This window comes from Chiroxiphia lanceolata, chromosome 12 (assembly GCF_009829145.1).
Source record: "Chiroxiphia lanceolata isolate bChiLan1 chromosome 12, bChiLan1.pri, whole genome shotgun sequence".
NCBI classification, from domain to species: Eukaryota; Metazoa; Chordata; class Aves; order Passeriformes; family Pipridae; genus Chiroxiphia; species Chiroxiphia lanceolata.
In genome coordinates this window covers 12,590,519-12,607,350 of record NC_045648.1, presented here as the reverse complement: position 1 = coordinate 12,607,350, position 16,832 = coordinate 12,590,519, and the positions used below count along the sequence as shown (strand labels likewise).

The following is a 16,832-nucleotide window of genomic DNA, read 5'->3' as shown; positions in this document are numbered from 1 at the left end:
AAAATACAGGAATGCAGTTATAGTACGTTCAGTTTGAATGAATTCAGTATTTCTTAGAACTGCAGAGATGCAGTTTGTTCCTAGATCCTTTACAGCCCCTGTTCATCTGATGCCCACTTTGACATCTGCTCGGCTGGGTGTGTGTGCTGCTGCTGCTGTCATGGGGTTCTGACAGTCTAATCCCCACTTTCCAGGCTGTACCAGCTGGCACTGACCCATTCACTGGCCTTTTCCATGCAGATTTGGGATACTCAGCAGTGCTGCTTGCTCTCATTTGTTTTTCTCAAGTTTATTTCAGTACAGAGTTCCTGTGGATGGCTACATGAACTGGGAAACTAGGACATAGATACAACTATGGTGCACCTCAGAGTTAGGTGCTTGATAACATGCACACAGTGGCATGTGATAAAAGGCAGTATGCTCCACCTGAATTATTTCAAATGCCAGTCCTTTTGATACAGAGATATCTTCAGGAATTTTTTGGAAAGTGAATTACAATGTCATGTCTAAACCACTGAGAATAGAAAATGCTTTTCTTAGAAGTTTAGCATGTTGTGATTTGCATGCCTTGAGTTCTGATACATCAGCTGGTGCCTGTTGTGGGGTGGACCCTGACGCTGATGAGGTAAGGCAAAGGTGCACCAAGGCCATGTAGGAACGACAGTCATTGTTTGCCCTGGGAATCCCAAGACATGAACTGTAGAGGAAATGCATGAAACACTGTTTGTTGTGTATGAAGCTGCGTTGAATTAATCTGAGAAAGTTAGGCACAAAGGGCATCATTGAAGATATTTCTGGGTCAGTGACCAAACTGCAGTGGAAGGGGTTCAGTTGCAGGCAAATTACATCGGATTGTGCATGTTAATGTTTAGATTATACATAGGCACACTGTAAATATTTTTAAATTATATGTTTGTAGAAGTAGCTTGGGAATGTGGTGATTAGAGAGTAATAATAGTAACAAACTGTTAGCCAGGGAGAGCAGAGGGGCTGTGTGCTGACTGTGAGTTTATGATAGGTCAATCTACAGAGGTTGTAAGTACTATACATATATCTGTACACCTACATGTATGAATATATACAGGTGGAATAACTCTTATAGTTTTATTAGGTCCTTGGAAAAAATCTGTATGTATGTGAGCTTTCTGTTAGACTTTTTATTACCTTTAAAAGACTTTTGAGAGCATTGAAGGATATTTAGCTGGAAAATCAGATGATGTGGAAGTGAAATAATTGCTAGGAAGATCAGCTCCTGATCTTGCATTAATGAAATAACCATGTTTTGGTGTAACTTGTTGACTAGGTGGAGATTGTTTTTTAATAAATTCTTGATTATTTTTATATCAGGACTAAATTAATATTGCTAAGTGTTTATGAGTCATGTAGATGATTAAATAAATGTGATAATTTCTAAAAGGTGTCTAACCTTCACAATATTCCCTTTTTTCAGTCTATTGGAAATGCCAAAACTACAAGGAATGACAACAGCAGTCGCTTTGGGAAATACATTGAAATTGGTTTTGATAAGAGGTATCGAATCATTGGTGCTAACATGAGAACTTACCTCTTGGAAAAATCAAGAGTGGTGTTTCAGGTAATACTGATGTAATCTCTTCATTTTGTTATTTCATACTTGAACCAATCCACCATCTCCCACACTTCCTCTCCATCTTTGCCTACCTTATAGTCTAGAGCTCAGTAAAAGTGGACTTATCCTTGACTGGCTGCCTAAAGGTATAAAAATAATAATTACACTTTGTACCATGTAGGGATGTTATGTGAAGTGCTGTCATATATTTTAAAAATGAGAGATTCATTCTACATGCTTTAGCTGGAAAACAGTGGTTTTCCTTTTGTTTTTTTTTGCTTGAAGTTATGAACTTTAGGTGCCTAAGTTCAGAATTATGGTGGTGGTCATGAGTCATAACCTTCTGAGCTGTGTTTGTCCTTCATTTTAAAATTTAAGCTTTGCCTTGGCAGGGAAGATACTCCCTTTACCAGCTTACTATAAATGCTGAGGTGAATGGTATTAGTTATTTTTGGAAAATGAAAGGCTTTTAAGTATGATCATTTCACCCACCCATAGAATCCTGATCTATATTTAATAGTAATCCACAGTTCTGAAAAGTGAAATCGTACTTTTTTTTGCAAGTGAAAATGTCTGCATGCTTCCTGCTGTTGAAAATGGATTAAATTAACCAAGAAGGAAATGATGGATGCTGATTTATCTTTCCTTTTTCCATGCGGCTACTGTGCTCTTAATGTATTGCTAGAGAAAGCATTATACATAGTAATTCATCCTGCTCATGGTTGTTCCTGCCACTTGTTAAGTGGTGAAAAATAATGAATCCCTTTCTTTTTAAAGGCAGAAGAGGAGAGAAATTACCACATCTTTTACCAGCTTTGTGCCTCTGCAGCATTACCCGAGTTTAAAACTCTACGATTAGGTACGAAATTCAAGTTCATTGTGTTGTGGGATTGTAGGAACAAAGCAGCATCTCTGACCTTTTTGAGCCAAAAAGCTAAAAGAAGAATTGCTGCCTCTTAAATTCTAAACTCTTAAACCTTCAAATACTGAAATATATTGAAAATATCTAAAATGGCAGAACTCAAACTTTGTGGTTTTCTGTTAAAATAAAAGTAACAGATTTACTCTAATACACTACAGTTGTAATCACTAGGACTTACTGTGTCCTGGATTCCAGGGTAGTTTTCCAGTGGAGAGGGTGAAATTCTCTTCTCTTGGTCCTTTAAAACTTTTTTTCCATTGCTCTAGCCACTAGAGAATTTTACCCTTTCTCATATAAGCACCTGAAAAGCTTATTTTGCATGTACATACTTTCACTTGGGCTGTTACAACAATTACTTTACCCTCTCTGCTAACCTGATGATCACAAAACTAATAAGTGAAATTTTTCATTTTTCAAATCAAAATGTTAATAAAGGAAAGGATGCTCATTTGACAGGAATTGGTGCTTTGTAAAAGAAAGGCATGATGATGACCTTAAGACTGGCAATCACCTTATCATTTTAAAAACTCAGTGTAAATGTCAGTGCTTCTTGTATGTTTTTAAAAGTCAGTTTCATAGTGGGAAAACTGCACAGCCTCTCAGTGCTGGTTTCTGAAATATAGTTCTAAAATATAGTGTTTCTCTGCTCTTCTGCACCATCCTGGCACATTTAGGATTCACATCTGCTGACACAGGAAAGAAAGGAACTGATGTCATTATAACTAAAGAAACCATTTAGCAGACTTCTCTTTGAGCATTCTTGGAACCTTAGCAGATCAGAAGAAAAGGAGTCTTTTAGTGCAGCTGGAGGCATGGCCACTGAAACCATAGGAATTTACGCAGTACCCAGGAGAGCTGCTGCTCTCCCACTGGAGCCCAGTGCTGTCCAGAGTGGTATGAAGCTCTCCCTTCTCCAACCACGACTTCTCAGCCAGAAGGGATCACAGATAGTCATAAGAGTGAGCCAGAGCATAAATGAGAGAAGAGAAGAAAATGGGCAAAATATATTATACAATATCCTGATGTATTAATAGCAGAATACCTGCCGTATAATTCCAGAGTGCTGCTGCTGTCAACTCTGCACCTGCCACTTGGCTCAGACTTGGAGAATAACTGCTTCCCAAGTGATTATTCCACAGGTGTGGAAGTCTGAACCAAGGTTAGGTAGAGAATATGCTTGAGGGCCTACTGTAGGAACGAGGTAGCTTAAGAGTACCTACTTGTGCTGTTAAATCTTGAAAAAATCTTCTCCAGAATAACGTGTCTTATGAGCCAGAAGGCAAACACATACTGACACATGTCAAATCTTGGATTCTACCAAGAGCAACTTAATCATAACACAGTTTTACAGATGTGCTGTGAATTTCTGCATCAATGTGTGTACAATGTGTGGTTTTTTCTATTACAGGGAATGCAAATTACTTTCACTATACGAAGCAAGGTGGAAGCCCCGTGATTGATGGTGTTGATGATGCTAAGGAAATGGTGAACACCAGGCAGGCCTGCACTTTGCTAGGTAATTTGTAAAACACGGTCATATCCCAATTCTGATATACTAGCAAGTGTTTTCTACATTGTTTATGTATGTTTTCTTCATATTTTGTTGTATTTAAAAACAGGAGAGTTTCATAAACTTTCTGATTGAGATACTTGTCTTGCATTAAGAACGTGTTTAAATTGCAGTGGAATCATGAATCTAGTGTAGGAGGAGCAGACATTATGTGAATATAAATGGTGAATTCCCTTGGTGTAGCATATACAGTGTTGGAGGTCCCTGACAAAGCACTTTGATACAGCAAATTAAATTATTAATTTTAATGGATTTTTTTTCATCTGGTTGTAAAATGTTTTTAATAGAAGTGGAACCAATCAGTACTGTCAAATATCAAAGTCACACACAGTGGTCACTGCTTTTCTCTCCTTAATAAATTTTTTCATCAACTGCAGCTCTCTCCATTCAAAACATTTTATTCATCCCTTTTCAGGGATTAGTGATTCCTACCAGATGGGAATTTTTCGAATCCTTGCTGGCATCCTTCACTTGGGCAACGTGGAGTTTGTGTCTCGGGATTCTGACAGCTGCACTGTTCCTGTGAGTAGTAGATGAGCTGAAGGGCATGCTTTCCACTCTGCCAGTTCTGCCTTCTGCTTGTTTGCAGGAACCTCTTCTGAATAAGTGTGATAATATGAAAATGAAAGGAATCTGTTTATTTCTAATTTGTTAACATTTTCACAGTTCTCTTTGCAGATAGATTCAACTCTTCTCAGTTTAGAGGCTTTAGACAGTACTCTCTGTATTGTAACAGTGGTTATACAATTATAACTGTAATTGATCTGTCCTAGAAAAGTCTACCAGACAGGCCAGCTTTGAAGTCCTGAGCAGGTGTCTAGATCTTAATATTCCTACATAAATATCTTCCCTGTGCACAGTAAATGCTTTGCTGGATGGGGTTTTTTTGCCATTATATGCCAAAATGTCTTAAATAATTGCAAAGCAAATGCTTCACAAAGTCCTCTGATATGTATATCCATGAGCATAGGATATACAGATATGATTTGTGTGACTCATCTAAGTGTCATGGGTTTTTTTTGCCTTTGTTGAGATCAGTGACAAGAGCTACATAGTTTGATTTGAAAAACCCTCTTTCAGTGAGGGCCAAGGCTTCTTACCAAAGTCCATATTCTGAAGATGAGAAGCAAAACAGCCTTCTTTTCTTTGGATTCACAATGACCAGCTTCTTCCTTTGCATTTCTTTAAATGTCTCCTGTTGGACTTCCTCTTTCTGTTGTTTTGAATAATAGCAACACTTGTAGGGCTTTTTTCTCATGTCACTCTCAGTCCTTTTCTGAAGAATCTGCAGTGGCAGTTTCTGGAGCTGAGAATGGGTCCTTCATGGGGCCACAGGTGTGCCAGGTCTGACACCACCTGTCCATGGGATCTAATGGAAACTGCAGCAATAGTCTGGCTCTTTGGTGTGTCTTATAAAGGTTTTCACTACACAGAAAACTCATTTAATGATCACAGGTAGAAAGCTGATGAGCCTCAGGACATGATGAGCTTGCCTGTGTTGTGATGAGTATCTCCCATGCAGGAATCCCACTGAGTGAGCAAGTACAAAGCTGCAAGTTCTGTGCAACTCTATCCTGATGTGATAGTACCCAGCAGGCAGTGATGAATGTCTGCTCAATGGCATTGCTACCTGAGCCGTGTCATCCCAGAGCTCTGCGCTCTGCTGGGGATGCTCTGGTGTGGTGATGAAATAGCAGTGCTTCAGGGAGCTCAGCAAAAGGCTCTGTGTGCTGCAATGTGAATGATTCAGTTTGTTTAACGTCAGCTCGAGCAACCCTAATGTGACACTCTTTGTGCAGTGTTCATCATTATTATTATTACTTTATCATTGTCTCCTAAGCCAGTAAGACATGCTCAGCTAAGTGGATTTTGGAAGTGTAACAGCATGGCCATGGGACCTGCATGCTGTAAGGACTGGAAGAAGTCCCAGAGAAGTCAGAAGGATGTGGAAATAGTCAGATAAAGCTGATGTACCCTGGAGCTACTGGACATGTAGTAACAGTCCTTTGCAGTCTCTCCCTGTCAAGACACTGTCAGGGTGCTGTTGAGCCACTGGGTGCAAGGGAGTGTGATGAGGAAGCAGTGCTAGGGGAGTTCCTTAGGAGGAAAGACCTGTCTGTCCTCCTTGACTGCTAGTGATCAGTTCGCATGTTAGTCACAAGGTGTAGGATCTTAGCTCATCGAGCAATACATGCACTGTAGGGGTTTTTATGCAGAAATCTTATATACCCATCTCAGCGTGCAAGCCTTGCTGGTTGATTTTACCCAGTTAAACAAAGGCCAATTTTTTCACTTGTACAGTCCAGTTTGAGAGTTAGAGAACAACATTTGTGTGCTACAATCTCTTAGTGTTTGTCCAAGGAATTCATTGAGAAAAATACTGTAAGTACTGAAACAAGAACACTAAAGCCTTTCCACACTTTCTCTTCTTTCTTTGCTCATGCTGTGATGCCCCATTCCCATCACTCCTTGCCATGGATGTCTGTGGGCAGATGAGAGCACCACTCAGGAGCTACTGTCCATTTGGTCTGAGACAGCTGTAAGAATTCAAAATCTCTAGTCCATTCCTGTGAAACCAGGTGATTAATTTTTCTGAAGGTTGCAGGTTCCCTGTGTGAAGCGTTTTGGTGAACACGAGTACAGTAAAATTAAAAGCCTCTGGGGAAACTTATTTACTAACTTACTTCAGCAATGTGAATGTGCTAAGTGGGTAGGAAACTTGTTGTGTTTTGAAGGAAGAAGAGCTGAGGAAGCTGCTGCTGCTGCTTATTGTAGGATCGCTGCAGGCAGGCAGTGGTTGCATGATTGTATGCTTACTGTTGGTAATATTGTTTCAAGACCTAATGAGACTATTTTTATTAGCCCAAGCATGAACCCCTCACCATCTTCTGTGACCTCATGGGTGTGGAGTATGAGGAGATGGCCCACTGGCTTTGCCATAGGAAGCTCGCCACTGCCACTGAAACCTACATCAAGCCAATTTCTAAACTTCATGCCATCAATGCCAGAGATGCACTTGCCAAACATATCTATGCTAACCTCTTTAACTGGATTGTAGATCATGTGAACAAAGCCCTTCACGCTACTGTAAAACAGCATTCTTTCATCGGGGTGTTGGACATCTATGGGTGAGTTTTTGTCTGAGACATGACACTCTTATGTAATTATCTGACTGCAAAGCATCTTTGTCTTTATCGTATAGTGCTGCATGGATTACACAGAAACCCCCAAACCCTTAGCAGCAGCTTATTCCAGCTGAAGGAAGTAGGTGTTTAGTTTTGACATGCCATCCAAGATCTTTGTCATGACTTTGACATTTATAGTGGGATTTCAGGTTTTTACTGTGGTAGTTCACTTATGCATTGCATTGTGGAAAGTTGCAAGGGAATTGTCATCTCATGGTTCCTCCAAGATGGCACTTACAGAGAAGACAAAGATAACTAATGTGCTCTCCAGCAACATCAGTCCTTTCCCTGAGTTCCTCATCCCTGCCTAGAGAGGGAGCATCAGTGAATTGCCCATGTCATGTAATTTGCCATTTCCCTGTGTGTTTTGTTGCTTGATTGTGTTGTTTATGCCTGACATAATTCAATGAATTTAACTGGAGGGAGGGAATTTAAAATTTCTGGGTCATTTAATCTTTTTTTTTTCACTACACTAGTAATTTTGGGTATATGCATATTTTAGATTTGAAACATTCGAAATCAACAGCTTTGAACAGTTCTGTATCAACTATGCCAACGAAAAACTGCAGCAGCAGTTCAATATGGTAAGTAGGAAATGACTGGCATTTCCTCTTCCCTTTCCCTTCACCCAAGTCCATTCTGCTAATTGGGTCCCCGGTGGTTAGGATGAATTCCTTCAGTCTATTAACCAGCTGTCCTGGCTGTGGGCTTTGAGGGATGGGGAAAGATCGACTATCTCCTAGAAATAGATTTTATGACTAACTGCTGCTCTGGGACTATTTGAAATTCCGATCACAGTAACAATTATAAGACAGAAGCAGTGCTTGGCAATTAAGACCCTGAGATTGCCTGTCAGTGAGAGCACCATGTGGATGAAGTCAGAGTTAGCGGTGTCTCCATAACCTCCCAGAGCCCTTGGATGGGCAGAGCACGGCTCCACTGCTGGAGATTTGCCGCCCACGCTTCCTCCCCTGGTGTTATTTTTTGAGGCTTTTGAGCTGTATCCTGAAGTTGAATGACGTGTGGCAGAAGGCACCTCTTCCCCCTCCTCCGGAGAAATCACGATTCTCTCCTCAGCCTTAGTGACGTTTGCAATTACATATCTTACCTGCATAATGATGAGGCAAGTTATTTCTGCCAGGTCTGTTGCTAGGCTCTGCTGCAGCACCGGGATGGCTCTGAGCTCTCTCGGTGAGCGTAGCTTCATGGTAGCGTGTGCTCACAGAACTGCATCCCCTGCACCCCTGTTCATCCCAGGGGATGTGTGTCGGGGAGTAAGCAGGGTGCTGGAGCAGAGGCTGGGCTTTCTGGCCCTGATATGCCCTTTCCATGTTGATCAGGTCCAGACTGGATTCAACTCCGTGAGCAGGATGTTGTAACTCGCAAAAATCTTGGAGTTTTCTCAGCTCTACAGCAAAATCTGGTCACTGTAAGAGCTGTAAAGGTTTGCTTCTTTAGTAAAGATCACTGTCCTTGTGTTCCCTGCCCTCTCACGCCATTGCTGTAAGCACAAAGGAAGGAGCAACAGGGCTGTTGTGTTGGTGCCCTGCCAAGCTACCAAACCCAGCACTGCTGGACACAGACCTGTTGGACTGCCGTGCAAGTAGAGGGGTGGAGGTTGCTTTAAATTAAAGCCTTGTGTCTGGTGGCAGCCAGCAAACCTTCATGTACCACCTGTGGTGGCCCGAACCTGGCTGAGGACAGGCTGCCTGGGGACAGCCCAACCACCCTGCCCCTTCCTGGCACCCACAGCACACAGGGAGAATCGGGTCTGAAGGCATTTTTCACCACCTAATTGCTAGGTCCTTCACAGTGAAGAAACGGGTTTCTGGTTTTTTTCAGGTCTTGGGTTAGATGTGACTCACCAACAGAACGCTGCCATCGGCTTTCCTGTCGGGAATTAACTCGTTGTGTAACGCGGCTGTTAAGCGGCGGGGTGGGAATGGCTCCCATGGGCACGGTTAAGGAGCACTTTCCATTGCAAAGGATGGCGTTAGGCTAATGAAATACAAGGGATAAACTGCTTTGTCAGGGTGGTTTGCTGCTGCTGGCTGGCAGATGTGTGCTGGGGGGACTGTGACAGGTCTGTGAGCTGTGCGCTGTGCTCGGGGCAGCTGGGGACAGCGTGGCAGGACAGGTGACACCCAGACCCTGCTGCTCGGTGCTGGCGGTGGGGCACACTCCCAGCGTGGGCCTGCCTGGCACAGCAGCATTGAGTGTGCAGAAAATTGCAAATGGGGGATGAAACGTCGTCAGAAATAACTGGAGTCAGCAGTCTTTTTGGTTTTTTAGAGCGCTTGTGCTGTTAAAACCACAGTTTGCCTGTTTAATATCTTATTCTGTTTCTTCCTCGAGTTTTAATTCATCTCCTGTGCACATTTCATTAAAACTATGCAGGTTGTTTGTGATGTTATTTTTGAATAAATATGCAAGTACATGATTATTGATCTTTGTGCCAGATAAATCTGTCACAGAATTTTGCTTAAAGGGTTTCTTGCGCTAATACTCCTACAGTCATTCTTGCAAGTTTTTTTGCTGAAGAGTAAATTTTAATGCAATGCGTCATCTTAGAAAAAAAATCTGCAACCATTTAAGAGGAAATGGAGCTCTGTTCTTTTACAAGGAAGCACACAAGTATTTATAGTGAAATTTTACTTGAAATAGAGCAGTGTTCGTAACTTTAATAACGTAAAAGCATGGCACATCCCACTTTATAAGTCACTGTTCCTGCACTTGAAGCTTTTTCTGAGGTTTGTGTTGGTTTCTTGTAAGAAAAAAGAGCTTATGGTAATTGTGGGACAATATAGTAAAAAGATAGACCTTATTTGAAAAAAATAGACCTTATTTGCAGAGAATATGGAGTGTTTTAATTTAGTCTGTTGTTTTTAGGCCAGGAAAAAAGGTTAATTTATTTTTCACTTACTTGTTAAAGGGTTTATTCAGTTGAACTAGTGTGTCACTTGACAACCTGAATTCATGTGCCAAGAGGAATTCAATTGAGAGTTCAATGTATTTAATCTGCATTTTATTTCACAGAAAACTCTTTTCTTTTTACCCTGTAGCATGTCTTTAAGCTGGAACAAGAAGAATATATGAAGGAACAAATACCATGGACCTTGATTGATTTCTATGACAATCAGCCTTGCATCAACCTCATAGAGGCCAAAATGGGAGTTCTGGATCTGTTGGATGAGGAGTGCAAGGTGTGTGTTTAAGGGCTTTCATGGAGAAAGAGGACAGAGGAAAGAGAAAGAGGAAAGAACTGTTCTACCTCTGGGCCCTCACAGGGAAAAGTCATCTGCAGACAACCAGTCATTTTGACACTGCTGGTGAAAGGATTCGGAGAACGTACAAACAGAATTGGCAATTACAGGAGGAGAAAAAATGGGTTTAGTCACATTTTTTGCCCCCTCCCCTCCATCATGTATCTGTATCTGTTCCTGGGTCTCTGATCAACCTTTGTTTTGACTTTGGCAACTTTCTCTTTCCCAAACACAGTAAGTGTAGTCTGTGGTCCTGTCAGATTTCCCCAAGTTGCCTCTCACTTTGTGTCTCACCTTTTGCCTTTTATCTTGGTTTATGCCAAGCCGTGTACAGGGGGTGGCCCCTGGTGTCTGCTTCAGTGGAAACCCAGCTTGGGGTTCTTGTGTATCACACAAAGCATCACAAGAAATCTCTAATGGTGGTGGATGAGTTTTGCTCAGTCAGTGCCTCTGGGTTCCCGACCTTCAGGTGTGTGATGCTGGGAGTGTTGTGTCACAGCAGCTACACCTGCTGCCGAGTGTGCAAACAGGCAAGCACACAGCTGGCTACTGCTTCCTTGCTTATGGCAGTGCTGGAAAGGGAAAGAGCTGAAATTTGAAAGCAAACCACAAGTGTTGTCCCCCATCTTAGTTTCTTTTGCTGCTGAAAAGTTTTCAAGACATTTTAAATAGCTCTGTATTCTCTTTTGTAGATGCCAAAGGGCTCAGATGACTCTTGGGCCCAAAAACTATACAATACTCATTTGAATAAATGTGCCCTCTTTGAAAAACCACGCCTGTCAAATAAAGCTTTTATCATCAAGCACTTTGCTGACAAGGTAAGGACTCTTCCTCTGGTACCTCTTTCTGGCTGGAGCATGAGAGGGGATCCTGGGGCAGGCAGAGACTCTTCTACTCAGTTCTTTTAAAAAGTGTGCCTGCCTGAACACCCAGTCAGGAGGAGAAAATTGACCTGGCAGCTGTGCAGAGCCAGGAACACAAACAAGAGCTCCTGACTCCCGTCACATGCTGTAACCACTAACCATCCTTTTTCCAAACATGGAAGCTTAGTGTATTTGCAGCTCTCAGCATAATTGTATCAATTCCAGTTATGCAACAGAAATGCACATAATAGGAAATCATGTATCTTGCTCATTTTGGCCAAAGAGCAGCAACAAAACAATGCTGGTTTTGCTGCCATCTCAACGTGCAAAGAGGAAAGAGGCTAACACACCCTTTTTATCGCTGGAGCAGTACGTGCTGCTCCCACCCTCGCCTCGGGCTGCTCAGGGAACAGCTATTTCTAGGGAGCTGGCTGAGGAGTGTCTCAGTGGAGTGCATGTGTTGTTCAGCTCCCACAGTGCTCATCAAACTGAGCAACTCTTCAGGTTAAAACAAAAAATTTTAAAATCCCCATTTAATACATTTGTCCTGTTCAGCAAAGAAACTGCCTCAGAATATTGTCAGCTTTGTCAAAAAAGCTTGCAAGAAGCTCTGGGATTCTCATTAGTAGGTGTGGACATGCTGATGTGCAGAGTTGAAGGCCTTTATTTTCTTCCACTTTGTTTTTTCTGGGCTCTTGAGTTTATGCATAGAAGTGGAGTCCTGTTCTTGTTGCATCTAGCATTACCTTAATGTAAGCAGCAAGAACATCTCTGTAACTGCTTAGATTCATGAGTTCTGTTTTATTTGTTGGATGAGAGAACAAGAAGGATTTAATTAATATTTCATAATTTCTTCATTAGGCTAAACTTTGATATTTGTAAGCAAGGCTTTTCTATGCCTAGTCTGAGCAGCAAGGGCCAGTAGCTCCAAGCAGGTAGTGGCAAAGCTCTAAGCTCTGATGTGCTGTCTGTGCTAAGAATTTTATGTTTTCTGTGTACTTACGGGAATGCATACAGGCATCCTGAAGGAAAAAATCAAGCTGCAGCTGGTGGGTCAGCAGTCTCTGTGCCCTGGCGTTGTCCTCTCTGCATAAGTCAGGGATTCTGCTGCCCTCTCCTGGCACGGTCTCCCGCGCTAAGAACATGAATGGTGCCCCAGGAAGTGCTCAGAGTGGGCTTTCAGCTGCAGAGAAACCTTGGGGACGTCCTCTGCCTTCTTCCCCCTAGGAATTTTTTGAAATGTTTTCAGCTCAGGGATATAGTGTCGTTGTGCAAGCACTGATAAATAGACTTTTGACAATAGTTTTGGTTTTCTTTCATCCTTGAATTAGGACAGTGAAATAAATAGTGGGGTTTTATCAAACACTCTGGATGTTCTTTGGCCCAAGACACCCTATGGCCCTGTGATAGAGGATTGTTATGTATTATCACAACATTCAGACATTTTATTGCTTCTGGTGAAAATAGTCTTTCTGAGCACAAATGAGGCATTTCCATAATCAGCTGCAGGCAGATGTACTTACAGCATCTCAGCTAATGAGATGAGATGAGATACTTTGTTCTCACTTGCATCTGGATTTCACACAGTTCTGCAGCCCTGATAACTTCAGTGAAGAAGATGCTCAACACACATTTTGGTTCTTCACCTTTACAGTAACCATTCAGTCATGCTGCCTTACCACAAGCATCTCTCAGCAGTGAAATATATCTGGTACAATGCAATAGCAGTATTCATCTCTGTATTTTAATGTTCTACATGTTACTGGAAAGCACTCTCTTTGAGGAAGATCTATATTTAACAAAGATGCACTTGGGAACTGATATTCTCGACACCCACAAGAATTATGTTTTAAATGTGAATGTTACAGCTGGTAAATTCTATGCAAAGTATTCTTATTAAATACTTTTAACACTTGTTTTTGTAAAATGATTGCTTTCAGGTAGAATATCAATGTGAAGGCTTTTTGGAAAAGAATAAAGACACAGTTTATGAAGAACAAATTAAGGTCCTAAAATCAAGTAAGGTTAGTATAAGGATTTTTTTTCTTCCTTTTCAGTTATGAAGCCCTGACTTAAAGGTCATATAAAACTTCTTATAAACCTAGGAAATATTTCTGCCTTAGATGAACTGAAATTGAACATAGTTTGTGTTTTACTTGGCTGTCTGAATTTAAAAAGTCCTGTATCCTGATTTTGCTCCATGTGAGATCAGTCCATATTTAGCCACTAATTTCAGTGTTTAGGTGTGGGGTTTTTTTTTCGCTATGGGGTTTTTTTTGTCAGGGGATGTGGGTTTGGGGAGCGAGAATTCTTTTTCACAAAACTTCGTTATATTTTCTGTAAAGGCATCATGGACTTCTGATATACTGTAGTAGTATAAGAGTGCTTAATGGTTAAGCCCTTAATTTTGTAACCTGAAAACAGAAGCTCCTTGTTTGTGGAGAGATAAGTTCCGTTCCAGAAGCAAAAAGAGAGAGGAATAAAATATATAGACCCTAAGGACTCAAACCAGAATTTATAGAGTCTTACCTTCTTCATATCTATGGAAGAAAGATAACATCTGAATTGGAAAATACTGTGTGAAGGAATATTATAGAACAGGTCTTCAGTGGCATTGTCTGCTTTTTTTAATGGCAAAAACACTGGTTGTGCTCTTGGAAATGTAAAGGCAATTAACTTGACATTGCACTGCGATGGCTGTTGGGAATTTGCTAGCTCTAATGGCCCAGGAAGCTGGGTATCAAGGACAGGCTATTTAAAATTATGCTATTCTATCAGGAAAACCAACATTTTTCTCTCCTTTTTCTATTCTGAGCAGATAATACAAAGCTAAATCATTAAAACATGTGGTATAATGAAAAACCACAGCAGACTTTCCCCTGAGGAAAGTGTTGGAGTGATTTCAGTGAAGCCAGTTGTTGGAGGTGGGAGGGGAGGCAGGTGGCATCCTTGGGAAGCTGGCAGGGGCCAGCCACCCACGTGGCTCTGGCTGTGCCTGTGTGGCTCCAGCTGTGCAGGGTGGAAGGAGGGGGGTGCTCCAGGGGATGTCAGCCAGTGAATGAGGGACAGACAGTGGGGACAGAGCTACCATAAGAGCATGACAGTGGCTCAGACATGCTCAGTGTAGGTTGAGTCAGTTCTGTCTAAATACTAAAAAACAACATGGTTTTGTCCTTGCCAAAACCAATGTTTGAAAAAAAAAAAAAAATTCTGCTGTGAAGAAAATGGGTTTTCCAAAGAAGAATGTTCCATTTTTATTTTTCAGCAGCCCTTCTTTATTAGTAATTGTGGTGGGACTGCATTTCTGATTTTTTTTTTGTTGTTGTTGTTGATGTTTTCTGGGTTTGCTGTGCGCATCCAACAGAAGGTAATTCTAAATTGAATGCATCATCTGCCATCCTGGCCATGCCCACTCTCACATACAGCTTGGATGCTTCTTTGCTCTCCAAAGTGCATGACACACACTGCTCTTGGCAGGCACTGTAGAGTTTAACTGTTTATTTTGGCCTTCTCTGTAAGTCCACCCACAGGACCTCTTTGAACTAGTTCAGTTTCCATGCATGTATCATGAAAGCAATACAACAGTCCTGGGCTTTTATGCTTGCTACTGGAATGGTTGTTAAAATCTTCTGTTGTGGCTCTGTATTGAAAGAAATGATCTGTGAGATTGTTTGCAGCATGTCTGTTAAGTTGTCTGAAGAAATTACGGGGAAGAAATGCTTGCTTGCTTGTTTTCTGCCACGTGAATTATCTAGCCTTTGATCAGTGTTTTCCCTCTCTTTGAACACTCCTAGTGTTCTGTGAAACAAAGAAAATTGATAAGATACTAAAATCCAAAACCAAACAGGAACAGGAATGCCCCCACAGTGTGGATCATCACAGCACTTCTCTCCTGTTGCTGACCTGTGCTGCAGAGGCCAGATGTTGCTCCTTTCTTCTACTTGCAGTAACTGGGATGATGTCAATGAAAATGGTGCCTTTAATATGCACTTGCCTGCTTTTGCAGGCAGATTTTTCCAGGGTTGGATAAAGGGAATGAGACTTAGATATGGACAGCTTAGAAGACCTCATCCATCTGCAATCGAGGCACTGGGGACCCCTTTCCTACCCTCACTCCTGGTGTGTGGGAGCATCAGGAGTTTTAGAAAAAGCCTATTAAGTTCAGATAAGTTTTGGTATGGGATGAAAAGACCTGGCTCCATAGCTCAGGTGCCTGTGTATACCAACTCCATCCAGCCACGGGCAGCTGAATGAGGAGGTGGTGACCCAGTCACCCTCAGCTCTGTGTGGAGTCAGTGGAAGGAGAAGGGTAAATCACCCTCTGGAAATGTCATTCTTCCACCAGCTGCAGAGGTAGACTCAGGTGAGATAAAAGCTAAGCTGTGATGCTCCTTTTTAAGTTCAGGAATTTAGGATACCTTTGTAGCATTCTTAGTCATTCTGTTATGCTGGAGTGCTATGCTGGGTGCTCCTGGGGAATGTTTGATGCCTTCTGGTAGCCCGTCTGGCACAACCACAGGGCACAGGTACCATTTTGTTGTGCAGAATGTTTCATTGGTTACCCATGCATGCTCACCAAGTTTTGTAAGGCAAACCTGTGTTTTTTATTTTTTAGGTTTTACTTAGCCCAAGCACTTTCTAATAGTGAAAAATGAATGCTCCTATCTCTTGGGCCAAAATGCACAGATGCTAGATAAAAGATTATTCATGGACAGGTAGAGAAGTTCAGATTTTCTTACTTCTGTAATGATTCTGAAGTGCTGTAGTTGTCAGTAGAAAGACCTGGTGGTGTTATTTTTAGTTACAGGTTACTTCAAAGCAGCTGTGTTTTGTAGCCATTAGAGAAAGGGAAGTAGAAGTCTTGTGTGCTGTTTGGAAGGATATTTCAGGTTTTTCCTCCACTCCCACTTACAGGGAATAGATCTCAGTCAGATAAATTTGGTCAGTGGTTTTTTTTCGTTAATGGTTCCTCTTTTAAGTTGATTATTTCAATTTGGAGTAATAAAGCAGCAGTCATCTTTGTTGCCTGCTGCCTTATTCAGTGTCCCAGATACCTGTCAACCACAAAGGAGTCTGATGCACCAGTGGAATATGAGAGGACCCTGTTGTTTCCTTCTTAGATCAAAGCAGCCAGATATAATTGCAGTTGGTACTTATGAAGCTGCTGTCAGTATCTAACAGTTTCACATGGAAGCTCTTTCTGCTCTGTGAAAAAGCCTGAAATCAGAATTTTATCTTCAGAAGGAAACTCACTGATCAAACCCACAAAATTTTTAGTATTAAATCATGGCCCACTCACTCCACCACTAGCTCGTCTGCTTTTTTGCATTTGTCCCTTTTGGAGTTCAACAAAGATGCAGTGCTTATGAAAACTGAGCTAGATTTTAACCTTAAGCACAAACAGGTGCAATGACATGCTGGATCCTTACCCTCTGTGTATT

General features: G+C 41.6%; 1 protein-coding gene across 14 annotated transcripts in view; it reads left to right on the top strand.

Moving 5' to 3' along the window:
- Positions 1-16,832, top strand: part of MYO5A (myosin VA) — a 97,779-nt gene that overhangs the window by 44,469 nt on the left and 36,478 nt on the right. For 8 of the 14 annotated variants that reach the window (XM_032700062.1, XM_032700060.1, XM_032700059.1 and 5 more), the window contains exons 6-15: positions 1,451-1,594; positions 2,366-2,447; positions 3,919-4,026; positions 4,496-4,602; positions 6,943-7,208; positions 7,768-7,849; positions 10,328-10,468; positions 11,221-11,346; positions 13,332-13,415; positions 14,756-14,758. In XM_032700062.1, coding sequence (XP_032555953.1) covers positions 1,451-1,594; positions 2,366-2,447; positions 3,919-4,026; positions 4,496-4,602; positions 6,943-7,208; positions 7,768-7,849; positions 10,328-10,468; positions 11,221-11,346; positions 13,332-13,415; positions 14,756-14,758 — 1,143 coding nt within the window. The remainder of the gene's footprint in view (positions 1-1,450; positions 1,595-2,365; positions 2,448-3,918; positions 4,027-4,495; positions 4,603-6,942; positions 7,209-7,767; positions 7,850-10,327; positions 10,469-11,220; positions 11,347-13,331; positions 13,416-14,755; positions 14,759-16,832) is intronic. The other 6 variants (XM_032700067.1, XM_032700061.1, XM_032700066.1 and 3 more) reach the window with 1 other exon arrangement.